We start from the raw sequence: 27,379 nt of genomic DNA, 5'->3' as shown, positions 1-27,379 counted from the left end.
TCTAAGTCTTGGCCATCAGTCAGACAGATAGCTGGGTGCAAAACCCTGGGTCCAAAGTTCATTCATCATCGAAACGGTTGGATGGATTTATCGATATCGTCCTTGGAGTAAACTTCAGGAGGCGATTCAACGTTCGCAAAATGGTCCGAGCCGTTATCATGTGGCTGACACAGCCAATGGGTTGCGGGGAGGATAACAATATCAATCCGAAGTAAAGTGGTCATATATCCATTCTTAGGTCAACCAAAAATGGGTTGTAATACGGCTTAACAATACTCCATGTGTATGACGCACTTCATTGGCTTTTGAGTTGACGTGGTAAATTGATTGGCGGACTTGAAGGGACTAGAGAACAAATGTGATAGTATAGCCCGGAAAAATGGAGACAAATAAAATCTGATTGTATGCGTGTTGCCCTGCATCTCGGATAGGTTTCTACATTAAGTAGAAATACGGTTTGGTAATAAGAAATATACAGCGACAAAAGGAACATTTGAAGGATCTCGCTGCTTATGTTAGTCGGGATTTTGAAAAAAGGAGAGGATTTCCATTCCGTTCACCAAAACGGTTCGTGGACATCTTAAAATTTTGAATTTTCATCATTTCTCAAAATATCAAGCTTCTCCCAGTATGAAGTTATAACCTTAAATCAAAAGTTTGGTTCTTGGGATAGCTCGCTGTAAGTCTGATTGGCTAGCTCGTTCATCTTCCACGAAGACGTCAAGGAGTGGTGGACCCTGCTATGCCTGTCGAGAATGCCTGTTCCATATGCGCCCATAGTTCCCATTTGGAACAGTAATCCCGGTATCTCCAAGACCAGCGCAGTATGGAGTCCAATGCCATGATCTTAAATTCCAAAAATCTGGCTTATGGATACTTCGCCATTCGGCCATGGTCATATAAGACGACCAGCCAGTAAATTAATCCAGTGGATCATTTATAGCTCATCCTGGCCACATTTCAACATAAGGTAAGTAGTATATGAATCGCTGAATCAATCATCTGCGGGAAGGTCCATCTCCCATTTTGCTCATGAGCCTAGCCAGCCAGCACACCATCGAAATCTTCATATCGAGCCATCATCAGGACTGGTTAGTTGATCAAAAATTCTTGAACGTAACACATGAATGTGTGAGATGAGAGTGTGTGGAAAACCATCTCAATTGACTAGTCATCAATATTCGCACTCCTCTTTCAAAATGGTTGGAGCTTCGACAAAGCAGGTTGTAAAGAAAGAAGTTCCCAAACGCTCTCGGGCATTCAGTACAAGAGCTAAGACGGGTTGCAAAACTTGCAAGTGAGTCCATATTTCACATCCTCCTTTCTTGATATCGACCGATTCTAGATAGGCCCAAATGCTTTTTCGATAGCTAGGTTCTCACTTGATGGTACATCATCAATGGTAGAGCCGTCTAATTTCTGACTTTCTTTGAACAGCACCGTCAAAGCCAAATTTTGTGCACGAACCTGTCAACTGACAATTTTCTTGTAGGGTTCGCCATGTAAAATGCGACGAAGGAAGACCCGGATGTAGGAAATGTGCTGCAACAGGACGTCAATGTGACGGCTATGCTCATTGTACGCCTAGTCCAAACCCCAAACCTAGTGCGATATCGTCTTCAATCATCCCGAAAGCTTCCAGCCCTGCCACATATCAAATACGTACAATAATTCCCGACTTCTTGTCCCCATCGCTAGCTGTCAGTGATCAGGAACAGCATTCTTTCAACTTTTTCCATAGGCAAACTGCGCCTCAGTTGAGCGGTTGCTTTGGCTCAAAGTTTTGGAATTATTTCGTTCTGCAAGCTTCACATCGTGAGCCGGCTGTACGGCATGCAGCTATTGCGCTTGGATCTTTACATGAGAGGTTTGAGTTGGAAGATAGATTTATCTCCAAGGTAAAGGATGACACTGAGGAGAATTCCTTTGCCGTACGTCAATATGTGAAGGCAATAAATTGTCTGGTGCAACCGAACATGTCCAAGCATACATGTAAGTCGGCAAACGTTGCGTTAACAACCTGCATACTGTTCATATGCTTCGAGGTAAGTGTCTTCGTAATTCCCGTTGATTTGTTTTTGAATTTATGAATCCCAACTTATGATGCATCTAAAGACTTTAAGGGGGCACCACGACTCCGCTCTCGCGCATATCGACGGCGGAGTAAAAATATTTTCGGAGCTAGAGGTATCCGGACACTCAACTCCTGTTTCGTTTGATCTGCCTGAAGATCATATTCCCGTTCCAATATTCCGTATGTTATTCGGCAGATTAGATACACAAGCTTCGGTTTTAACTTCAAGGGCACGCATAATTGATGGCGAATCTGGCTCTTCGCCAAATTCTATTCCAAATAGGTTTCTGAATATTGAACAAGCGCGCGAGGTAATGGAATCGATCTGGACATATAGCGCGAGAAACCTCTTGTCTTGTTCCATGTATAATGGCGTTCCTCTTCCTCTCCCCACTAGTCAGGAAACCAAATTTCAGTTATTAGCTCATCTCGAGAATTGGAACAGAGCGTTTGAATCATTTTCAGGCACGTCAACCAAGAGTGGTAATATTGAAATAGTCAATCCAATGGAAATGAGGGCGAGGGACCTTCTCCGCCTGCACAAAACTATGACCCAAATATTGGTCACGACCTCCACAACACATTCTGCAAAGTTCAACGAATCGAGTGAGCTACTTTGGGATGATTTTCAGCTGGAATTCGAGGCTATGGTAAAGTGGGCATCCGATATTATCCACACGCCATCGAGTATTCAAACAGGAGGTTGTAAAGCCGCAAGTTTCACATTAGACAATGAAATACTACAGCCCTTGTTCCTAGTAGCCACGAAATGTCGACATAGACGCATAAGAAACAAAGCTATCCTGTTACTGAACCAGGCTGATAGGCAGGAAGGTCTATGGAACAGTTTGTTGACTGCAAAAGTAGCCGAGAGAATTCGAGAAATTGAGGAAAGTGGATTGGGCGAAATGACAGCAATAGTTCCAGAATCAAATCGCTTACGAAACATCGAAATGAAATTCGAATATAAAGGCTATAATGGAAGAAGAGCGTGGCTTGGATATAGGACTTTCTCTGCGTATGGGAGCGGAGAATGGATCCAAGTTTATGAACGCAACGCCCTGCCCGAGACGTTCAGAACACCGAGCGGGTCGACAAATTCGTCTTTTCAAGTTCGTGATATTCAGAAAATTGAAAGAAACAGGGAACACTCCTTCGAATCAGCATGGAGAGTCAGTATCAAATCAGAATCGTCATAAATCTGGCGCAGGATTGGATGTGGTAATATCTCAATATCGATCGTGTTCCTAGAGCAGGAATAGATGATCGAATAGCGTAATGGGCTAGAGAAAGTATCTAGATAATGCATAAAGACATCGCCGTTCCAATGTATATCCATTGACCTAAAAAGGTGGAACTTTGTGAAGACAAGACCAAATCAATCCAGCATGTCCTAACATACTCCTCCATATGGAAGTACTGGAGGATGAGATCTTCAAGTGGCTTCCAGTATGGGGTGACTTGCACACCAAAACTCACGGACCCGGCACTAAGTGTCATTGGCAGACTTGGTGTATCCGAATCACGGTGACATTCGGATGCAGGGCCGCACAGGAGTGTGAGAGTACCGCAGCCATACAGATTGAATGATGCTTATTTACTCCATGTGGTCTCATACGAAGCAACCATGTACCTTGTAAATATGAGCTATCAGTAAAAGCTAGTTATAGACGTCTCAAAAAATGCTACTCTGACAAGCAAGGGGATACGTACGTACATGTAACAAGGGTGAAAAATAAGCCTGCATGACTGCTGCTTGCAACGAGACGTCTCAGCATATCATTATGGGACCATCGGATACAGATATTACTTTTCAATTAATCAATGTTATTAAACTGCCCTCATGGCCACTGCTCTAGATCATTTAGTCCCTTTCTAATTTTGTCCAGCAGATGAGGTCGTGTCTCCGAATTTGAATGTATATCGTAAGGTAAGATTCCGGAGACTGTTGACGACTACAATATGAACTTCATTTAGCCAACCTAATATTGAAGATAAAAAGACTCAATTGATGATCGATGAATGATAATAATAATGACGGTGGTGATCTACCGGCGTCAAGAGACATCAAGCTATGGCCACGCATCACGTGGTAGGGTTATGTAATCACCAGCTTGGCTAGTAGTCAAATTGGATGATGCTCTTTTATCAATCCCAAGATGTTGAATCGTACAATCAATTTCCTTTACTGCTTTCTACTGTTCTTACACAATGTTATTCATATTCTAATTTCACAGAAACATTCAGCTCTCAAAACTACATGAAATGATGATCGAAACATACGAATCACTTGGATATGCATACCGAGTGATGACGATTCTACATTGGAGTTATTTTTGAACGAAATTCACAAGTAATTCATGCCTCAAATACGTCCATGAGCTACTTGTGCCAACCACGAAGTCGCTTGAGGAACTTCCCAGCCTTAAATATCCGAACTCTAAGAGTTCACACTGATCTTGGAGATCGTGTATCTAATCCTAACCTGTCACATAATATCTCTGGATGTCGCAAACACACAGGATTGCCACCTCTTGGCTCGCATATCCGCTTATGACCCACGCGAAGGGTTTCGAGGATGAGATAAGAAAGCTTGATATACGTCTCAAATCTATCCTTAGCTATCACTTGTTCGCGGCGTAGATACCGAAATGAATTCAGCAGTATGGCTGGGCAGTGGCTTTCATACTTCTGGAACTTCTTTTCGATTTTCCCATCGCCTATACCACGACTTCTCCTATCATATACCACACAGGCTGTGCCTTCGAATTGTCGAAGTCGATCAATCTACAGCTCACAGTAGATCAAGTGCAGTGTTTAAGAACTTGTACTGACCTGCCGAACATAGTGATAAAACACCTATATATCGAGAATCTCGATGTCAAGACCACTTCAACCCCGATACTTCATTTCTGAAATACGTGATTGCTACATATTCGCCGTAACATTAAAGGGTGCTCGTTGAAAACCATCGTCCATCCGAGCCCGGGTGGTGGACCACCAACAACCAAAAAGCGACCCCAACAGCATCGCAGAATCTTGAAACGCAAGACATATTAGGAATTCCAAATCTACTTTTTGCCTAGTGACTTTGAATGTCGAAACTAAACACCATGCTCAGATATAGTAATTTGAATGGTGAGCCATCAGAGATATGGTCCAGAACACATTTACTTGGGAAGCTTAGTTTAACCCTCATAAAATCTATCTATCGGAATTGGAAGTCCTTAAACAATCTCGCATATCATGAAAGATCTGATGAATTGTTGGTCAGGTCTCCCAAAACTTGCATTATGCTGGCTGGCCTTGGCCCACTGCCCAACCAACAACTTTCGTATGGGTTTGAAACGTCATTTTGAATCATTCTCATTCCAACGCTATCTATTCCTTTGTTGCTTATCTATCAATGATACATTGCACACCTCTCTAATACAGTTAGACGGAATAATTCTATGAAAGAAAGATCAAGCCTCTTAAACAAAGACGCCTCAACAGCAGATGGTGAACCTGACCAGATGGTTGAGAATGAGATAATTTCAGAAAGTGAATCTTTAATTGCTCATCTATAGAGGTTCTCGTTTCTTGTTCAGTTGCTTGCTTTTTCTTCATTTTCCTGTCATTCCATCTCATCTTTTTGATTAGCAAAGTAGGAGCACCATTGAATTAACTGGCCATTTGAACCTTGCTATTTGCATTGTGGTTAGAGCCTCGGGTTGTTCCAGCACAAGTCTCCTTTCAAAGAATTGCCGCCACAGCGACGGAATGTGTGACTGAAGACCTGATAAGTTTCGTGAGAAGAATACCGAAATTATATCCGGAATCCTTAGAGCTTCGTCGTTGACTTCTTGACATCGGCAACATCGCGCTGGTGTTGAATGAGATTTTCCAGAACGCAAGAACGAGTACATTGTTGAAATTGCTTCCCAGTAACGAACAAAGAAATAACCCCGTCGGCTATCAACATCTATTCCACCTCATTTCTTGAGAGACCGGTAGATCATCAAGTCGTCATTGATCGACAAATTCAACGAGGATACCATAATAAGGTATCATGGATCGTCGACCACAGTACATAACGGTGCCCAGCTATCCCTCTCTTCTCAAACATGGAACGTCCCATCCTTCACCTCTTTCCCCCTTAACACCACCTCGACGACTCCACCAACGCAGCCTGCTACCTAGCCCACCCATCTCGCCGCATCTTCACAAGCCCCCACCTCCTATACCCTACCCATGGATTTGGCGTTGTCACATATGTCACTCCGTTTATCGTCTTGGCGTCACCCGCCGCTGCCGTAAGATCTACTCATTTCTCCTCATGCACATCATTTACTAATAACCATCTCTATAGTCGAGGACGGCCATTACTTCTGTTCTATGCCCACTCCACCCCCATCTCCACAAACTGCCTCTCCCGTGTCCCCCTCCCCCTTCACTAGCTCCCTTTCCTCCCTGGTTCCCCCCAGAAAGAAAAAGAAACGGCGTCGCCAACCCCGTGGCTGCCGCGCCGAATTTGACTACACAGGCTGGGAACATTACAACAACTGGCGACGGGACATCTCTCTCCTGAAAACCGAATCTCGTTCTCTGAACAACCCACACTTCATCCCTCCATTAAAAATAGGCAAAGATTGTTACCGCGACTGCGATTTCCCCTCGGAATGCCAAACCCTACACTTACGATCGGCGATAACCCCCAAAACGCGACAAAAAAGCGAGCCGGAGTTGATTTTTCCCATTTCTCCAATCAGTGCAGAGGAACGTCAGCGCATAGATGATGAACGAGAAGATCAACAGTTGATATTTGATATAGCAGCTACTACACCACCAGCCACTCATGCTCATGGCGAATTCCACGGTCCCTCAAACCTGATGCCAGATATCACTTCTCCCGATTTAAGCATGCTCGCTGAGCGCGAACGACGAAAGAGTTTGGAAACGGAGAAACGCGGATTAGAACACGAGGCGCAATTCATCGTTAGTCCTCTAACAAGTCATACCGCCTTTGCGGATATAAATTATGGCGGCAGTGGATCTACGAGTCCGAAAGGAAAAGAACGTGAAAACGAAAGAAAGGAATTGAAAGATGGTTTAGGAGTCTCGTATCCTCCTGAACTAGACTATCTAGCAGGAGAAGAAGAAACGGAAGAGGATGAACAGGGGTATGTGAGGGAGTTCATACGGGTGAAGAAACGGAAAAGTATAGCGAAGATTGAACAGCTCACGGGATTGAGGTTGTCAGAGGTGCAGTATGGAAAAATGGTGGGAGAGGTAGTGGATGGAGGTTTGGGAGGACCGAGTGTGGGAGAAGGAGAGGGAAGCAAAAGTCGGAGAGCTAGTGTAGAGATTGAAAGTCCACCTAGTAGTCCTTTGAAGATGTTTTATACAGTAGAGGATAGTGATGATGAGGATGATCTTGATGAGGTCACGCCCTGGGATGAACAGAGGAGGTAGCATATTCGATAATGATCCACGTTTGTTTGATTCGAGTAATTTGGTGAACCTGCAACTGAGAGGTTCTTCGAGAAAGTGGATATTGCGAATTGCCAGAATGTATAACATTTAGCATTGGTTTGGTATCCAAAATACCGCATAATCATTTTGAACATCACATTTACTACTGTAAAGTTGAAGCAATATCCGATCTCATTCAAAATCGATAATAGTACATCGGCCTGAGGTGATTCCACAACAATCCAGAGAAAAGTCGTTCCGAATTGTGCCTCATTCATGGATGAACACATGTAGCCTTTTATAATCCTATCTCATAGTCCGATCCATGATACGTAATCAATTCCATTATGAAACCAAGCAAAAAGTGAATATCCCCAAGACACCATCAAACTCTGAACCCTTAGAAAGAGAAGAAGGAAATAGCGCAAAAAAAGCGGAGTGCGTAAATGATTCGAAGACGTGTGTATTTGCGATAATCATGCGGACTCGATAGTCTTCTTCTTCTTCTGTTCTACCTTCAAAAGTAACGCGCGGTTTATGTGTGGTAGCACACCTCCGAAAGCGATAGTTGCGCGAATGAGTGTATCGAGTTCTTCGTCACCGCGAATGGCAAGTTGTAGATGGCGGGGTGTGATACGCTTGACTTTGAGATCCTTGGCAGCGTTCTAAAATGATCAGTAGATGCTTTTTTACGCAATCGTGGGGTATAGATGTAGCTTACTCCTGCGAGCTCAAGTACCTCAGCAGTTAGGTATTCTAAGACAGCTGTAACATAAACTGCTGCTTTCGCTCCCACGCGCATTTTGTTCTGGGTGTTGTTCTTCAAGAAACGCTTGACACGACCGCAAGGAAACTGTATTCAAAATTTGTCAGCATTCAAAAATCTAACAATCAATGCGCAATTCAAAACAAAGAAAGAAAGAGGTATTCCGAAATCGAGGTTTTCCCAGGATGTGAAAATTTATTTCGCGTATGCATGTTGATATTCGGTGCGCGTCGAAAAGACCTCCTCGACGAGGCTTTGGACAAATCGTTGAGTCATGAATAGGAGTTTGTATTCATCGAGATTAATGTGCATCGCGACTGTTGGTAATTGTTCTAAGGGATTATTCGCAGATCGAAAGTTGACGCGACTTGGTGGGGTGTAGCTATTGTAAAAATCGTAGTTTCCGTCTCTCTCCGGATCGAACCACAACATTTCATAGTGGCAAAGAAAAAATGAAATGTAAAGCTTGCGCAATACTAACCTGAAGACCAGCTTTGCTCGAATGACTTTGTTGCTTCTTATTTCCATCTGCGCCAACCTTGCCTCCAGCAGATGACTTTCCACCAGAAGATTTTCCTTTTCCGCCGGCCATTGTAAAATATTGAGAATAAACCTAAATATTAAGGTAGAAGTTGATGTATGAGATGTAAGTTTTGATGTTTTTTGAATTATGAGTTTGTATGTTGATGTTTGACAGAAAGAAGGCGCGTTGATCTGAAAAAGTGACAGTAATAAGATATAAGGTATGTAGCCGTTCTTTGCTTGATTGGAATCCTTGATGATGACTGGTAGCCGAAGCGAGGCTTGTGTGAATCTGGAAAGACGAGAGTTCAAAGAGGAGAGAAGAAGTGGAAAAGCAACAGCAATACTTGGCTGAGGAGCTTTTAAACTTACTATAATGATAGAGAATGTGATAATTATCATATATAGATGTATAAATGATAGATGAAGAAGGTGGTAACAGAGATATATGGAGATCATGTAGGAACTCTCACTACTATGAGGAACCATGATTTCGCCATATGATGGTTACTTTCATAGCAGCCCCACATTAATGATGAGAGACTTACCTGTGAAGCCATGAGATACAGATGACATAGAAGAAGAGGTCAAGGAGAGTTGTTAAGTATTCATAAAGCTGTCATGGTTTGATGTTTGTCGTTGATTCAACAACAATCTGGGGAAATCTATGAACCTGAGGATTTGATCACGTGTCAATCTAGCGCACGGATTATTTTTTGGACTTGACCTTAATCTGAGGTTTATCCGATGACATCCTTACATCGTAGAACATTCTTTGCCTGGCCTTGACAATTTGGGTTAATTATAGCATAACTGCATTCCCAATTTCCTTCGCTGTTGAATTGTTTAAACACAATTTGCCCATTTTAATACTCAGCATTCAGCTTGCGTCATACCTGGTATGCATACAATATGTGGAACAAGCATTATCTGCACGTCATCCTATGCACCGCAAGGTCCGGTCGTACGAAGGATTGCAAAAACTCACGGCATCAGAGATGCAAATTTCGCAAGTCAAACGTTCTCAATCACTGGATACTTTTGTTGGAGCTGGGACGTGATATTACTATTTTTATTGAAATTGTTTCAAATCTTCCCGTTCCTCAAACACAAGCCACGGTCTGAATCGAGAGCTCAAGGGATGCTCGTAGATTCCCTAAGAGCCTGTTTTTGTATCTCTACATAGTAAGAAGGTAACAGTCCTCATAGACTTGCTTGATTTGCCCAGCTCTAGGTGGCATAGTTGGCCGTCTGTTTCTCCTCCATGCCATTCTGGCATGTGTCATGTAGTTAGCAAAATGCTGCACTTGAAGGTGGACCCCATGATAGTTTTGCGGTCCACGTGTGAAAGGTGGTGGGAGTGATGGGCTACATGATTATTAAAGGGTTAGAACGAATGTTTATGTTTTGATCCAAGAATCAGAAAGTATTCATGCTCGTCGATTTATTATTCAAATCGCATCTATCGCTTGATCCATTTTCCTTTCCTCGGGAGATACGACACTGCCATCTACATAACTTGTTTAAGCAAGCAATATAATAAATACAGATCTTATCATTGAATTACCATTACTGCAGCTCTTATGTGCATTCAATTTTTGCTTTTCGCCCCCTAGTGTGGGTATCTGGAAATTTCTATCATGATCGGGTCTGAAGCCGGTTCCTTCTAAGTTCAAAGATCATTGATCAAAGAGATAGGTGGATACGGAAAGATGCAGAGAAAATGGTAAATGCTCGTCAGCATGACTAGAGCCTTCCTTCCAAATCTTTTCGTTCAAATTTATTCAGAAGGTTCCTACCATGGAGATTTTGTTCTGTCATATCAATATATTATCCAATAGTCGAAAGAGTGTCTATCCATGAAGTCGAAAGGACTGCTTAGCCCTGTTCTGCTTAGAGTCTCTCATTCTTGAATCACGGTTGATGCTTGGATTTAGATTGCTTAAAATAGGCATTTGACTGATCCTCTGAGCTTTCTATAAGCCCTCGGGATTCACAAGTTCTGCATCACAAAGTTTCGAATTTTCCTGATTTACGTGTTTGCGGATCTACAGAATACACAATGGAGATATACAAGTGTCTGATTGCGAGAGCAGAGAAACTTAGTAATGCATTGTATTCTTGATTACTGGGTACCCTTCATTCGACCCTATCATTTCTATGTTCGCTATCGATATATTTCAACCACCCTAACCCTCCATCGCACGAAACTTACTACATCTTGAACATCCTACTTCTCCACACTTGTTACATCTAATTCTCAACCACATTTTTGTCCCTGGACAAAATCCATGCACACACGGCGTACAAATATTAAACATCCCTTCCTTCCCAGTGACGGTCTCTCCCTCTTCAACAATCTGTTCAAACACAACCCCTGAGCATTTGACACATCTTTCTCTCCCACATTCCTTACAAGCTTGTGTCCATCCAAAAGCTCCATCCCATTCATAAGCAATCTCTATTTCTCCTTTCTCTTTTACTGGCATATTTTCTTCCGTTAACCCCAATTCTACGTCTTCTGCCGTCCATGAAAATAGAGATAAGCTACTCGGTCGATAATTCTGGCTGTCGCTTCTTCGACGATTGACCGGCATATCCGCAGTCCAACTAATGCTCTTCGATCTCTCCACGTCCATACCTAGCTGTCCATTCAACCAACTAGAACTTCTCGATCCAACCGGCTCAGGATATTCATACAAAGGCCGTAGCGATTTTTCCGATGGTGGTGGACTTCCTGAAAAGAGGAAAATCGACCGTTTCGAACTTCCGGTAATAGTAAGGGGTCTGCGAAAAGGATGTAGGGATATTGAAGAAATAGAAGGGGCTAAGGTTTCTCCATCGCCTTTCAAACTCGCGAGCCGTAAATTTGGATTCGAAACGGATCGAGATCGAGATTGTGATTGGTGATACTTAGATCGCGTATTAGATGAGGATAATTTTGAACGTGTGCGATAAAATGAATAAGGCGAAGAAAAACAACAGATTTGATCTCCGCAGTGAATACTACGATATGTATCTTCCTCTTCATTATGAAGAAGCTGGGCCTTGGCTTTGGCATTTGCTCGACGGGCTTTGGCGATGGAGCGAGAGTTGAATGTCGAAAGGAGTTTGTTGACGGACTTGTAGGTCTCATACTCGCCAGGGTGGATTTGAGGAATACGAGGGGCTGGTGTGCTGGTTGAGGAAGCGGATGAACTATTTGATGAAATGGGAGCGCGAGCTAGAAATGTGCGTAAAGGACTCAGAGACGCGAGGTTTAGGAGGGAGTGAAAGGATGAGTTTCGATTTTGATTGTGCAGGGGATTATCTGGGGATTTGGGAGACTGTTGCATGGCGAGAAGAATGAGCGCTGTCCTGTTCGTGAGTACCAAAAAATTCCATGCTGCTATTAAAGATGAAGGGAAAAAAGCGACACAGGCTGCAAAATCTTTACAGCACTAGATGAAATGGATAGACTCGATACGGCAAGAAATCTATCCACGAGCTTCGAAGACTTTACTTTGTATGGTTGCGAGTAGAAAAATTCGGCTCGGCATTGTATCAAAGTGACTAACATGATAGAATACAGATGGAGTATTATGAATCATTCTCGCATATTCACATGCTGTGAATCACAGGAGTGGTAATTTAGTCATTTGCGTTGTTGAATTATTCGACACATGTGGAATAGAAGTGACACGAAAGTACGAGTCATGTGATGAATCGAAAGACTTAACCTTCGTACGGCCATCGAGAATAAAAAGAAAAATAAACTGTAAATTAAATTCCAAGCACGTGCTACGACAACTGCCTCGATTGTTGTTCAGCGCTGAATAAACACGTCGAGACTTTCCACTAGGTAAATGAATATGTCAATACCTAGGTATTTATATATGAATGCTCCTAAGTGAAGTTTGTCAATTTTGCGACGACATCTTAAGTTGAAGTCTTGGACCTTGAATTACTCGGGAGGTATCCAGCCTCGCTATCAATGTGTTCTCTTCGCGAACCGAACCGAAAGATCGGATTTTATATATGCCCCAGCACTGAACGACTTCCACGGCTTGGTCGGATTCACCAAGGATATGTCGAATCTTCTAAATAGCTTTTTGGTGTCAGTCTGTTAGATTTCCTACGGTCAAAGAAACTTGCTTCCACAATGATCTTTCCTATTCCCATCATGGCTATATTATTCCTAGAACAGTACCATTTAGCAGATCCAAATACCAAATCGGCTGCAAGAGTCATTTTTATAAGTTTATCAGTGTCATCACATTCGAACCATCTTTCTGGCCTGAAAATATGGGCATCTGGCCCAAACGTGGCTTTCGAATGTGCAGTAGAAATCAAACTAAGTGAAACCTCTGTTCCAGCTGGAATACTAAAGCCATTTATAATATCGCCGCCTTCAGGTACCGTTCTAGGTAGAAGTCCAGCGATTACAGGAAACTTCCGGAGCCCTTCCTTGATGACTGCTTGTAAATAAGGAATGGCTTTTGCTTCAGTATCAGTTACCGGGAAAGACATTTCGCCATTCTGAAGTCTTCATCGATAGCAGCTTGCAAGGCCGTGTAGCAAGTTGGAGAAGTTGTAATGTAAAGTAACAGGGCTCGAATTGCTGTGGCAGTCGTATCCGTACCAGCGATTTCATCCCCCATTAGCTTTCCGGGTCCCAGAAAATGAAAAGAAGATCGTTGAGACAAACACTTGAAGCACGGTCTCGGAATTAGCTTCTTCTTGAGTGAGCTCGTGGGCAATGAAAGAAGCAAGCATATGATACCATTTTGAACCTCTTTTGATTCTCCCAATCGCTTTGCAACAAGATCTTTCGCAACTCTGTTACCTGTTAGTATTTCTCCTCATGGAATCGGAGCAACCATACTGAATCATTTTTCCAAAACCGAGCTTATCTTTTTCTGTTGGTATAAATGGCTTGAAGATAAAGCTTCGCGATAGAGTTAACAACCACGGCAAGACTCCTGTAACTACAGCAGCCGGTAGTAATTGTTCAACAGTCTTGATGTAATCATATATATCGTCATCTTGAGCAATACATTCAAAAGGCGTCCCAAAAGCCACATCTGTAATTGCATCCAATGTAAAGTGTTGAATCTTCTTATCAAAGTCAAAGGGTCGGAAATTGGTTGGTGTTGAAAGATATTTTCGCTCAAGTCAATCAAATCAATGAACGCATTAAGTTGCCTATCAATTGATTGCTCGAGGTTTCCAACTTCTTTGCCCGAATACTAATCGAGGTAATCAAGACAACCCCATAGCTAGGCTTTGCGAAAAGAATGGCCTACGCCCGCAGCAGTCTTCACTTTCAGGTCGGCATGAATTTTCTCATCTGTAGTCGATAACATGGTATCTTGATCAGGATCGAAAACGAAAAAACTATAAAATCTCGATCGACGATATCCTAACTTTGCAGTATCCATCCGTCGAATGAAATCAGAGTCTATAAACAAGATCATTTGGTCCAGTACGTGCCAATGAACCTTCCAGACTGTATAAGCATGGTGAATTACAAGTCAAAACAAGGTATTCTAACCATATGTTTCGCACACATCATTCAACGCTTCTGGCATTCTGTCAGTTAATGCTGATTTTATCTTCCATAAGTTTGAGAATGGTGCCAATCCTGGTCCAGGAATATGGCGAAGGCGAGACCATGCGAAATATCGATTGACTATGAGCACTGTTGTGAGAAACACTGCTAGGATTCTGTGAATCGGTATTCGACCAAGTAAGATTCCGAGATTCGAAACGCAGTAAGGCATATTTTCAACCAGGCTTCAAGAGGGAAATCGTCATTTAGTTTGGAAGGATATATAGACACAACAGCGACGAACTATAAGATGGGCGTGTCAGACGCGGTTATCAATGAGGTTAGCATCTCCACCAAATAAGCAGCATGCACTCACTCCATGTAATGCCCTAACCAGATCGATTCCAACGTGCATAATGCATGATTGCGGGTATATATTCTTGCCATCTCTTGGTAAAGATCGGATTTTACACCTGACCGGGGTAATGGTACATAGTGGTGAAGATAAGAACGAGAACAATCCGCTGTTGCGGGTTCAAAGAATAAGGGTAACCTTGTACCAATCACGTGATACGCGTCAAACCTGTATGCTCGCTCGTTCTCTCCTCGCTCAAGCCTCAAAACTCACGATCGATATCTCACATATGAATCCAAGAATTGTGGTTTGTTTCTAATATATAATATATAAATTAAGGTGTATAAGTTCTAATCTATGTAAAAATGCAACGCTTCAACCAGGGTATTGATACCAACGACGCCATCAAAATGCAACGATGCGAAATCATCTCATGAAAAATAATCATAGATAAGTATACTTCATATTAGTCATTCCATCCAACATATCAGTGTATCCATCATCATAATACATCGCATTACACCACCCGTTCTGGTTTCTCCTCTTCAATCGAAGGTGCAGCAGTGGTAACTGCAGTGCCGGTCTCCTCGTCGACGGGCTGATTCTTGGGTACACCGAAATCGGTTGGAGCATGACGAGACATCTTTCTCAATCTTTCACCATACTTGTAGAACAAGAAAGGAATTGGCAAAAATGCGATAGCCAAGAAACCCAACAAACTACCAGCCCATTGCACACCGAGATTGTGGAACATTGCTGTGGCAAACAATGGGAATCCAGCACCGAAGAAAGATCGAAGGAAGGTATTGGCAGCGATAGCACTCGCAGCGACAAACAAGTATGAATCGATAAGGTAGTTCAAAGCTTGTAAGAAGATGGTCATGATACCGGCTCCAGTCAATATACCACTGACAGTTGGAGCGGCCCAGTTGATGGATGGATAGTTTCCTGTCCATGCAAACCAGAATAGACCACAAGGGAATAGACAAGCACCAACCATCATTGGAACAAGTCTCTCCTCGGGAACTGGAATGCCACCATTCGCCTTGAGTTTGCGATTGTATCTTGGCTCGAAGGCAATGACGATACCACAACCGAAGAGAACACCAATGATCATTCCCAAATATGGTAGTGTCGCAACTGCTGGGTCGATTCCACGGTATTCGGCGAACACAATAGGGTAGGCTTCCAAGAAAAGATACAAGATACCATAGATGAAAGCGGTATAGATTGTGATGAGGAATACGATTGGCTCTCCGAAGAGAAGCTTGAATGGGAGGAACAAGTGCTTTCTAACAAGATCATCAAAGCTGATGATCTCTTCTTCACTGATATGGTGAATGGCGAAGTTACCAGTCTCCTTTCGAATCTTTCCTGCTCGGCTTTGGAGGAGTGTTTTGGCGTATGTTTCCTCGAGGAACAAGATGTCTAGAATGAAAGCGAGAGCACCCATGATACCAGTGATGTATTCAGTCCATCTCCAACCGAGGTGAGACGTGGTGATGAATGCTCCAACGATAGGCGAGATGAAGGGGCCGATAAATACCAAGGCTGAGAAAGCAGCAATAGCAATACCTCGAGTCTCGTTTCCAAACATATCAGCGAAAGCGCCACCGACAACAGCCAAGGGACAAGAAGCGAAGACACCTGCGAAGAATCGACATAACATCAATGTTTGGAAATCCTTGGCAGTTGCCGCCGCAAACATAAAGCAGGTGAAAACAAAGCATGCTAAGGTTACGGGTTTCTTTCGACCATAAAGTTCAGATATTGGACCGAAAAACAAGGGACCTGTAAGATGTTCATTAGCCATGAGGTTCAAGGTATAAATTGCGGGGATAAAACATACCAGTTGCAAAACCACAGATATACAAAGTCAAACCAAGAATAGACACAACCTCACTGACGCCAAATTCGTAAGCGACTGGTGCCACAGCTGCTGAGTATACAGATGAACCCCATGATGCGATAAGAGTATCAAATCCAAGAACTGCAGCAGTTCTCATCTTCCTTCCAAAAGTCCATGACTTTGCATTAGCAGGGTCATTTTCATCCGTTAGTTCGACGAGATAGTTGCTCTGTTCACCAACAAGATGAGGTGGTAAACCTCTATCTTTTCCCAATCGATATGATTTATGGGTCGTTGAGATAACGATCGGTTCATCGGGGCGGGGTGCTAAGTCGAACATATTGCACGCAAAAGATCCAAAATCTTATGGAGAATTCGAACTGAGAGACGATCACAATCTTTGAGATGGATGAAGAATAAGATCCATGGTGCGAGATCCTCCTTATTATGTTATTATTTGGCACTCTTCACTACTGAATAATTTCCGGGTAGGATGAAAGTTCTAGCGATTAGTATGATGTAAATCCACATAAAATCCACAAAACTAACGACCCACTGCGGCCGTATCATCAAGAATTGATCAGTTAACCTCGGCAAGCTTAAAGGGCTTTCTACCTTTTCTCATAGATTCAAATGTTTACCGCCAGACAACCAACCAAACGGCAGGAAAATTTGTCATTTGGGGGCTCAAGATCATTCTACGGCTGTTCTAGATCGACAACGCCTGTGACGCACGGGATGCGGCACTGATGACTATACGTTTCTAGTATAACAACCATGGTTCACTATAGGATATACGATTTGCCAAGATAAAAACTTTATTTATAATTTTGTTTTAAAGGATTTTTCAAAGGGATCAGTAGGACCGAAACTGGAAGAAAGTTCTTTCGGTGTGGTGTGATTGACTCAGTAGTTGAGGAAATCCGATGCACCACCAAGAATGAACCGAGGTACAACTATCAGGATATTGTCCATTTAGGGGCAAATTTCTCGTTTTCCCTACATTGTACCTAGGTACTTTCATTGTACACGTAATTTGATTCTACGTTTTCATTTTTTTGCATTTCAAATCAAAAGCAATGGAAACTCTATACATATATTGCATAAACAATTTCACATATTGAAAGTAGACTGATTTTGATGTATTTTCTTTATCATTGATCTGTTCGTAGCTTTTTGGAGTCTAGATAGGTAGGTTTTCACCTTGGGATGCACCGATCCGCTCATCAGCCGATCCGCTACATATAAACTCCGACGCTAAAAAGCTTGAGCCCCTCAACATGCGAAACAAAATCAATCATTAGTACCATGACGCCCAAACTTCCTAAGATGTCAAACCTGCCATCAGATAACAAAAGAAATACCCGAAATCAGCATAAGCTGTCAAATCCATGCCAAAAGCAATTCCTATGCTTATCTGCCAGCGATGCTGATTGATCTGCTTCTCTAATCAGTCGATCACCTCGATAGATCCTGCTTTCCCACCCCCCCATCGGCATTGCTGAATCATCCGCGTGTTCTGCAAATAAAGTTGTGGTTAATTGCAGGGAAACTGACAACGATTGACCCATTGAGCATCGCCAACATCGGCATGAATCCAGCAGCCATTATACGCAGTCGTACATCTACCCGCATAACAAAATTCAGGGAAGGCGGTAAGGCGTTGATTGTTAAATGCCATGTGGCCGATAATTTTATATGGAAGTTGACTTGCCATATCAATGTTTTGGTCCGAAAACATGCCTCCGATTTGACGGCAAGAATTATCCCAAAGGTAAACCATGTCAGTCTTTTTTCCCTCAGCGAGTCTTGAAGGTGTTACTGTGATGGCTATGGTGCAATAGCCAGGGTCGGCATGATGGCAAAAATCTCCTCGACGATTGATGGTTCCATCGCGAGTCTCAATGATGTCTCCATCATGAGCATCTACTGTTCCTTCGAGAGCCTTGGTATCGAACGATGCTCCATCAATAGCCTCAACTGCGTTGTCTCTGGGGGCATTCATGTTGTTACATTGGAATACACAAACATTTTGCCACTGGTCTCTTCCATTGCCGATAGGGACTCTGTTCCAGCAAGGGTCGTTTGATCCCCAACATCTACCAGCATAGCAAATGCTAGGGTTGGTCGCAATGCGTTCCATGGCACTTTCTCCGGCTGATAGTGTTCCGACAATCTTATATGGAAGACGGCTAGCCATGTCGATGTTGAAGCCCGATTCCATGAATCCATATCTATTACAGTAACTATCGAATAGGTAAATGAACTCAGGTTGTTCATCGACGAGACTCGATGGAGTTACAGTGATACCGATGGTGCAGTAGTTTTCAGGAGCCATGTGGCATGAGAATCCAGGATCGGCACGAGGTGCAAGGGAGGCTGCCTTGGAGACTGCCTGGGAGACAATTGGGGTCGCGTTGACGATTGGGACAGTGACTGAGAGGAATGAGAGAAGTCCAATCATGTTTGGCATGATGCGGTTTGGATTAAGAAAGAGCATGTTGAAGTTGGGTAGTAGGTTTTAGAGTATCGATTGTGATTTGGGCTGAAGTATCGTCAGTTCTTTGCTCCTCAAAAGAAGTTTCTTTTCACTTACTGTAAATGTGAGGGTGTGTTGAGGTAAAAAGAGACAGAGAATGTCAATTGTGGTGCTTTTTTGCTTGAAGAGTCTAGAATTTGTTCTGATGTTGTGTTGATATAAAGTAAAATTGTAGGCAGGAGAGAGCTCAACCTTTTATGGTAGTTGAAGAGCTTGAGATACCAGGCTGTACCGTACCGGTGAATCTATCATGAGGGTACTGCGCAAAATATCTCGAAAACATAGTATGGTTTAAGCCAATACGGCTTCAGAGAATAACTGCGCCTTTCATCTTGAAAAGGTAATTTGATTCAAAGCGAACGCCGCTTTGATGAGCCTCTCTTTCATGAGATCTTTACTTTCTTGAAGCAATCTGAGGAAATTAGTTCGAGTGAATACTAAAATTTTGCTTCGCCTACAAAGTTATACATGACAGTCATGTAGTCGGGAAAATTTTGATACGCAGGAATAGAAAGAAAACCGTATTAGGTTAGTTGGCTATCTTCATTCACGAAGGTGAAAAATTAATCACAGATATACACTATATGTTGGATTCAATTTGAGATGAATTTACCCCAAGCATGCCTACCTAATTAACCACAAGTCAAGAATTCACTTTGGAACGTGTGAATCTCCGCTACTCCAACACTCCAATTTGTATTCATATCCATTTTTTGCTTTGCAATAATAGGATGAATATGGGCTCTGAAAACTTGCATTCTTAGCCATTGAATGTACAGCATTCACCTGAACTTCACTATTTCATCCATGACTTTTATCTCGTATCTCTGGTCCCACACCTTTGGTCAACAAAAAGGCTATATGTTGGTAATTCTATTAGCGTGTCTAAAGCTAGAGAACTCTACTCTTCAACCTATACTGATTCTTATCTGAGCATTTCTCACTTCGCCTACCTACGTAGTCTTTGTGCCTATCCTGTGCCTTAGCCTCACTTTCCGTTTGCTTGGACATCTGAATCTATATGGCACTATTGGACATTATACCTACTGAAAGCCGTCTTGTTTCAAGGCTTAGATCTCTTAGTTGGGAGCACAAAACGTTCTCAGAAGATTCAAATATTTCGATCTCTAGTAGGAATTCGGATGAACAGTCTTGGCGGTCATCCAGTCGTGTCAAGTCTATTTTAATCTATTCACTATTGCATCCCCGGGCTTTTCTCGTAGCGCTTTCGCAAATGATAGGGTTGAAACAATCACTCTTGATTCTATATTCCATGTAACATCATTGGTTTTAGACGTCCAATTTTTTGTTCGATCATCCGTCACATCCCCTGAATTTATTTGAAGCGAGAGTGGAGTCTAGGACTACTTCGTGATACATTTTTCACTGGTACCACGTCTAAGGGTCAAGAAGTGACTCTAAGGCAGAACACATTTTTCAAGGTAAATGCCAAGCAATATTCAAAGTATTACATTCCTCAAAACGCCCACCATTATTTGAAACGGGTGAAAAAATTCACAACAGAGAGCTTTGGAATGTAGCGAAGAACATGTCAATATGTGCTGGGCTTCACAAAAGGAGCAAATATTGCTCAACGTTTCCCGCTCCAATCTCCAAAGGCATCCTTGGTTTCTTCACTTGAACTTTAATTACGATTTTTAATTGATACTTTTCGCGGCGCATCGAATCAACCTATTCATGACCACTGATATCTAATAAAAGAACGATTTTTAGAGGCCAAATATCTTCAAGTGGATATCTTATGTCAAGATTGATATTGCTCATAACCGCCCAGCCCCAACAACAAGTTTACGCCGAAGAGATCAGTCAGAGGTCCTAGAATTTAGGACATAAATACTCGCACATTTTCAATACAAAGAAGAGAAAACAAAAGCCACCAGCTCGACTTTTCGTGGACATTCAGAAAATACAACAGTGATCCGCAAAGAAAAGTTATAGTCCTACTATCCGTTTTTGATACCAAAGCGTACGCTCATTTCATTTTCACAATACTCACAGCTAATCAGGAACTAGAACATATACCCGCAATCAAGTCATCCAGAATGCAATTCCTAAACACAAGTTCAAGCTCCCTCAGAATTATCTTTGTTATTGGCCTCTTTGTCCTTTCAGCACCCGCAATCGCAGTACCAATACCCCTTTCTCATACCGTCAGCTATCCTGTTTCTGGTGCCCATGAATCATTCTCTGATGAGTTGCCACATACAGAGCTACAGTAGATAAATTGACTTGCTCTTGGAATCTTAGGATTTGCACATGATCTTTTTGCTGGGGATTTGCTTCAATGGGAAGGATTATGATGCTCAGGATATGGCCTGGGCTATTCCCATGCAAGTGGAGAATGAAACATATTTTGGTACCAGCATTGTGGAAAGAGGGGTGATTTGCAGGGCCAAGCGAGCGATAGAATAGTGTAACACGAGCGAACATGGCCTTGATCGCGGCAGTAGCAAATGATCCTTAGCCAGACCTTGGGAGAGGCCCTTCACTTTACATAAACTCCGGCGTCATTGGTCAAAAGGAGTAATGAAAACGAGGGACCTCGGGTTTACATTTAGAAATACATGGCTTTAGAGTGCGAGGAAATAATGTTGGAATGGGATATAACCCAAGACCCAGGGCTCTCGATGCGAGGTCAGATTTGTGGTTGGTGGTACCAAAGTGGAGGATTCGCACGATGTCGAACGTACGTACTGTTGGATCGCGCTTGGACTTTGTAGTGGCATGAGATGCGTTTATTGTACTTCAATAACATTTAGCCGCCCTCAATTGAGTATCGGATAATTACCTAGGGCTAGTCTAGATCTCTGTGTTACATCCCTATTCGTGCTGTGGTGTTATTAAATGCTGGTGTTTAACGAATTTGATTTGAAAATGGCTAGCACGGTCATGTGATAATCCCGAGCGCTGTTGAAGGTATCTTACATCTTAGAATGATTTTAAAATTCTACTGAAACTACGAACTGTGAGTATCTCAATCATTTTACTCTAATGGAGGCCTCGCCCTTCATTATTCACCACTCAGAGAAAGATCCCTTGCTATCTACAGTCTCATTTTCTCCTAGCTCGGAGGCCTCGCGATGATTTCGACACTCAATTAGCTGATGAAGCAGCCACAGGCTCATACTGGGCAGCACCTGGGCAATGGATAGGTATCTATCATTGGTCCTCTGGATCTATGTGCGCAACTACCTCCAAAATTGTGCTGCACTTGTTCGTCGTGGGGCCTCCGTTTGAATTAAGATTAGATTCGCGATTGCTCCATTTCATTTTATTCATCAACAATTCATCACAACACAATTTATTTGTACTTATATTCACTGAATAAGGGGCATCTAGTCCTTTAAACTGAGATCTATCAGCATTTTGCTGTAGGATCTCAGATATAATTTTGAAGAGCGGAGTCATAGATCTCCGCATAGCAATCAATCTCAGTTTATGATGATTGGCAATTAGGTATGTAAGCTGGTGCGAATGATGAAATCCTTTTGTTCAATCAATTGTAGGTAGATTCGACTTCTATCACAACCCTCTACACTTCACAAACTTTAATTGGGACGATTTTGAACAATTCGACAATGATCCATGTTCAGAATTTCTCGAAGTCTTCAGCGATTAGCCGAGCTCGGAATCACATCAAGATGATTACAGCATCCCGCCCGTGATTGCCGATGCCTCGCCGTTCGTATTCCCTTTCGAAACACTCCCAAATGCGCCCGTCGAAGATCACCAAGATATTGGCTCTGTTTTAGTCGCCCACGTAATGAGCCTCGCTACGCGCCGTCACTGAGTGGGTTTGACGTTCTTATAATGGTTTCAGCGCTTTTGCTGGAGCATGGGAGTAGAATTTATAACATTCTTTTAGCAATCACATTACCTGAAACATATCAGAAAAGCTAGATGGTGATTCAATGAATCCTTCGAGACTCCAATCTCGTTTCCAGCCTCTTCAAGAGCTTTTCCAACCAGATGACAGTACGTCTGGTTATGATGTTTCCGATACGTGGTAAGGGTTTAGGTGGTGAGCTTACATATATCTTCATGCCGGGTGGCTCGAGGTAAAAGTGATTTGTCCATCGTATAAGATACTCTGGGTTGGTATTACCGGTATTCCATATCCTTTACATTCCTTCAACTGAAGAATTAACCTCCAATCAACCATAGGTACCTAGGTAGGTAATCAAAAATTGAATATCGCCAATCTACACGTGACGGATACAAATGAAGAAGGCACAGATGTGGCTCTTTCCCTCGATCACCCACACTAGCTTGCTTCATCGTCTAACTTTTCATCAACACCAAGCAAAAGTCAAACAATCAAACAGTCACACATAATATTCAACGAAAGACACGGTTCAAAGAAATCAATCCGTCAGTCAATCCAAACTCCCGAAGTCCTCCGTACCGGCATCTCAATATCCATCCACCTTAGCTCCATGTCCAAGATCGTGCCCCCTCCCCCAAGCCCCGACGGGCCCAACAACCACCTCATCCTCCATCTCCACAATTCGCAACTGCGCACTTATGTTGAGAGATTTAAAAAAAAAAACAAGGGATGTGTTAAAAAAACGACGCAAAAACACAATTTTCGCACTGGAGAAATAGTACTGGACCTTGAAGCGGGGTCGAATGTGAGAATGTTAAGGATTTCCTTGTGTAGTGACAATGATGAAATTCATCAACGTCCTTCATATCAATCGTAAGATTACATAAATTCATGTATTACATTACGCTAAATCATATATTCAATTGCACTCCTCCACAACACCCATCCCTTCACTTCTTCTCCGCCTTCTTTGGATTCTTCTCCCACTTCTTACACCATCCATCCCAACTCTTTGCGCCCTTCCCCAAAACCCCAAGTAAGTCATCTTTCGCTTCTCTTTCCTGCCACCTCTCATCATCCCAATCCCTCATCCCGCCCTCCGGCATCCCGCCTCTTTCTCCACTCTTGACCCGCCCCCTCATATCCGGTTCCCATCCCATCGCTTTTAAAACCTCCGTTTCCGTCGGCGGCACCCCCGCACTAGCAAATCTCTTCGGATTCTGCTTATGACATAATTCTTTGACATATCTCTCTAAGATTTTCAAGTGTTCAGATTTATGAAAGCGGAGGTATAGTTCTCGATCTTGGATGCGCATTTGTTCGTGATCGTGAATAGTGTCTTGGGAGGATAATCTTTTGGTTACGGAGCGAGAGACGAGATAGCCGCGCACGGAGGTGAAACTCCATACGGCGTCTACTTCAAAAAGACCACCGAAAGGCCAGATGACGGCGGCGAATGTGTCGATCAAAAGGGTGGGGAGGAGGAGAAGTGTAGAGATCGCAGCATGTTTTTTAGCACGGGCTTTGGTGCGGGTTAGTTGTGAAAGGAATTGATTGCGGAGGTCGATGGGTGAATAGGGGACGGTGGGTGGGTATATCAGATGGAGTTCCTCAATTTCTAATGAAGGGGTAGGGGTTTAGTTTGGCTCTGGCGAGAAATGGGTGAGGGGAAGAAATACCTTTTCGTGGCACTCGGTTGAGAAAGGTGATGTCTGTATTTTTGATGGAATTGATTCCCCAGACTACTCCTCTGGTGGTTTTACTATGAAGTCCTTTGAGACTCATCGTTTTACCGTCATAAGTCTTGGCTTTCTTGACCTATGGTGGAAGGATGGTCAGCTGTGAATCATGTGATTAATTTTTCACATTTCGCAAAAAAAAAAGAAAACACACCTCGCGCTGCCAGACTCGTTTTCCCTTGTGTCGTTTACCTTCCTTAATGCCTTCAGCTGGTTTAAGGAGATGAGCGGCTGGTGGTGTATATACTAAGTAACGCTAATTGACTATTAGTGAAATCCCAGTATAAAATGGTAGGAGGGTTGAACCTGAGGAAATTCTGCATCAGAAACATCGATTGGTTTCGGAAGAGGTATAAGATAGGCGACCACTCTATGAGAATCTCGGGTATAGTAAACTTCATTTGGGTTGTGTTGAGAGATTCTTCGAGGTGGAAGAGCTGGACCGGTATGGATACTGGAATCTGATCTGTCACGCGAGAGAGATGATGGGTTCTCGGAAGGGCTGGTTTCGTATGATTCAACAGTGGGTATAGGAGGTCTATTTGGAGAAGGTTTTGGAGTGATATTGTGGGTAGAATTTGCTGAAGTTTGACTCAAGAGATTCGAATTTGATCGACGTGTAAAGAGTGGTAGAGGGATAGCAGATGGGTCATCTGCAGGAACACCTCGAATCGTCGCATGATCGTCAGGTGATGAAGCCGAAGAATCTCGGGGAGGCAATGAAGGTGGTTGTTGTGATTGTGATTGTATTTGTGGTTGTGATGAAGTAAGAGGCCTAGGAGTAGTTTCTATGGGATCCGCTGGGAGTTCATAATATATGTGGTTGGCCATCTTTCAAATCTCAGTTCACTCGACAGAGATGGAAATATGGAAAAGAAGCAAATATGTTCGAGAAAGAAAGAATGTAACATTTCGCTTTGAATATGTTTGATTTTGATACAGAATTGATAAAATGCAGTTTCATGCTGTTGTACAAGCACATGATGCATAGTGAACACGGCGCTCATGTTTGAAAGGGGAATCCTTGCTTCGAAACACAATGCAAAGAAATTCTCATTTCAAAAGCAATGGTAGCATTGAAATTGCGAATGTGTCGACCCGTTTCTTTGCTTTTTGTTTTGATCCTCATCTCCCTCATACTCCACTGTGTTGTAGACGGGAAATGTCATCTTACCAAAGTGCTCTCATGTGCTAAAGTCAAGTGACGGGAAGGTGCACGAGTCAGATGATGTTGTGATCACGTGATACTAATGCTCCTTGTCGCAACTAACGATGAGAGAACGAAGCAAAAAATGATGATTGAGACATAGGTAGAAATGATAGCGCCATATCATGAGAGAACTCTTCTCAAGTATGTCAGTATCATGTGTAGCTTATTGGACTCAACTAATTTGGTTTAGAGGTTCAATGAATGAACTCGGATCGGTAACAAACGCCTCTAATCTCAGTTGATCAATCGTTGTTACAGACCACGAAGAAGAGGAGAGCACATAGAAGGGAATTTGGAATGCGAATTGATCGAGCGAAGTAGTCAGTATATATTGATAGCGTCTAGGCGGATGTAAGTGGCTGATCATTGTTAAATAGATAAATAATCTCGACCTGGCTGAAGGCTCGGCGCGGAGAGATAGATTCCTTCCGACACGAACGAATGGAATCTTCTTTTGGATTGGCTAATGGGTGATTAATCAATCATCCTTGGCTTCATCCGGGCGCAATTGTGTAACTTGTATTGTGTTGTGTCCACCATAGTTGTCAGCCCTATTGGATTCCTTCCATACCTAGGGACCTAGGTATCATCCGTGTGCCGGCAACATCATGCACAAGTGTTATGATGGATGCATAAAATGCACAGAATCCAACCTTAAAGTCTTCTTGGTTCTGGACCCATGATTTTCAAATAGAGTGGTCCGGATAGATAAGATGCATTCATATCCGATATCAGGACGGACAATAGATATAAAAGACAGAGGATCGGACATTAACCCGCAGGAAGGAAATGATTTTATGAAAAGGATTATTGTGGAGACAAAGTTTGAGCTTTTCGTCATTATGCTGACTGTATAGGCATATATGTACGTACTCTATTTACGATGGTCAGCAACCGATTATCCAATGGTATTGACTGCCGGTAATCCAATAGTAACCCATGTGTAGATCAGTTGAGGCACGGAAACAAACGAGATTCCATGAAGGGGTACGAGTAGATAGATATATGTGGCAGGGCAGTTTATTGACATTCAACAACTTTTCTTTCTTCCATTTTTTTATTATTCCATACTTGGATTGCTATGTACTATGGGCCACAAATACATCAACTCCATTATCAATAATTAAGTAGAGATATTCATCGACCTAGTGGGTACATAGTAGATATATGTACCTAGTAGATGTACGACTATCTTCATCATCTCTTCTGTTAACCCGCCAGAACGGCGGAGTTATATTCAAAAGTTGACTCCTTTTTATTTAGCCTTTATACGCACGGTTAGAGTTTATCTGATACGGAGTTAGATCACTCACTATGCTTCCGTCAAGTATTGTCAAATGTTGTTATCCTGTACGGTGAGCTGAGCTGAATAATAAACTGGGAATCACAAAGTACTTCTCCACAATTAAAAGTAAATAGTTACTAGGTATCTAACTTATTACATACTTTTGTAGAGAAGATGCTACCCGTGTAATACTTGCTTGTGAAGAATGG

General features: G+C 42.6%; 7 protein-coding genes across 7 annotated transcripts; 2 read left to right on the top strand and 5 right to left on the bottom strand.

Moving 5' to 3' along the window:
* Positions 1 to 1,199: 1,199 nt before the first annotated feature.
* EAE97_005419 (uncharacterized protein) lies at positions 1,200 to 3,273 on the top strand (the record flags this gene model as incomplete). Its single annotated transcript, XM_038875931.1, has 3 exons — positions 1,200 to 1,297; positions 1,493 to 2,045; positions 2,116 to 3,273. The coding sequence occupies 3 exons, from the start codon at positions 1,200 to 1,202 to the stop codon at positions 3,271 to 3,273; spliced, it is 1,809 nt and encodes a 602-aa protein (XP_038733268.1).
* Positions 3,274 to 6,125: 2,852 nt separating this feature from the next.
* EAE97_005418 (uncharacterized protein) lies at positions 6,126 to 7,528 on the top strand (the record flags this gene model as incomplete). The annotated part of the gene is made up of 2 exons (XM_038875930.1): positions 6,126 to 6,369; positions 6,426 to 7,528. The coding sequence occupies 2 exons, from the start codon at positions 6,126 to 6,128 to the stop codon at positions 7,526 to 7,528; spliced, it is 1,347 nt and encodes a 448-aa protein (XP_038733267.1).
* A 476-nt stretch (positions 7,529 to 8,004) lies between these two features.
* EAE97_005417 (uncharacterized protein) lies at positions 8,005 to 8,886 on the bottom strand (the record flags this gene model as incomplete). Its single annotated transcript, XM_038875929.1, has 3 exons — positions 8,005 to 8,193; positions 8,250 to 8,381; positions 8,776 to 8,886. The coding sequence occupies 3 exons, from the start codon at positions 8,884 to 8,886 to the stop codon at positions 8,005 to 8,007; spliced, it is 432 nt and encodes a 143-aa protein (XP_038733266.1).
* Positions 8,887 to 9,994: 1,108 nt separating this feature from the next.
* Positions 9,995 to 14,578, bottom strand: EAE97_005416 (uncharacterized protein; the record flags this gene model as incomplete). Its single annotated transcript, XM_038875928.1, has 7 exons — positions 9,995 to 10,088; positions 11,118 to 12,168; positions 12,935 to 13,297; positions 13,324 to 13,634; positions 13,681 to 13,964; positions 14,102 to 14,304; positions 14,350 to 14,578. 7 exons carry the CDS (start codon positions 14,576 to 14,578, stop codon positions 9,995 to 9,997), a joined length of 2,535 nt encoding a protein of 844 aa, XP_038733265.1.
* Positions 14,579 to 15,218: 640 nt separating this feature from the next.
* On the bottom strand, positions 15,219 to 16,890 carry EAE97_005415 (uncharacterized protein; the record flags this gene model as incomplete). The annotated part of the gene is made up of 2 exons (XM_038875927.1): positions 15,219 to 16,492; positions 16,551 to 16,890. The coding sequence occupies 2 exons, from the start codon at positions 16,888 to 16,890 to the stop codon at positions 15,219 to 15,221; spliced, it is 1,614 nt and encodes a 537-aa protein (XP_038733264.1).
* A 1,197-nt stretch (positions 16,891 to 18,087) lies between these two features.
* On the bottom strand, positions 18,088 to 19,014 carry EAE97_005414 (uncharacterized protein; the record flags this gene model as incomplete). The annotated part of the gene is made up of 1 exon (XM_038875926.1): positions 18,088 to 19,014. One exon carries the CDS (start codon positions 19,012 to 19,014, stop codon positions 18,088 to 18,090), a length of 927 nt encoding a protein of 308 aa, XP_038733263.1.
* A 4,872-nt stretch (positions 19,015 to 23,886) lies between these two features.
* On the bottom strand, positions 23,887 to 25,506 carry EAE97_005413 (uncharacterized protein; the record flags this gene model as incomplete). The annotated part of the gene is made up of 4 exons (XM_038875925.1): positions 23,887 to 24,554; positions 24,616 to 24,754; positions 24,830 to 24,931; positions 24,982 to 25,506. 4 exons carry the CDS (start codon positions 25,504 to 25,506, stop codon positions 23,887 to 23,889), a joined length of 1,434 nt encoding a protein of 477 aa, XP_038733262.1.
* Between the last annotated feature and the right edge of the window lie 1,873 nt (positions 25,507 to 27,379).

This window comes from Botrytis byssoidea, assembly GCF_014898295.1.
Source record: "Botrytis byssoidea strain MUCL 94 chromosome Unknown BBYS_009, whole genome shotgun sequence".
Lineage (NCBI taxonomy): Eukaryota > Fungi > Ascomycota > Leotiomycetes > Helotiales > Sclerotiniaceae > Botrytis > Botrytis byssoidea.
The sequence above is the reverse complement of the archived record's forward strand: the minus strand, read 5'-3'. Positions and strand labels throughout refer to the sequence as shown.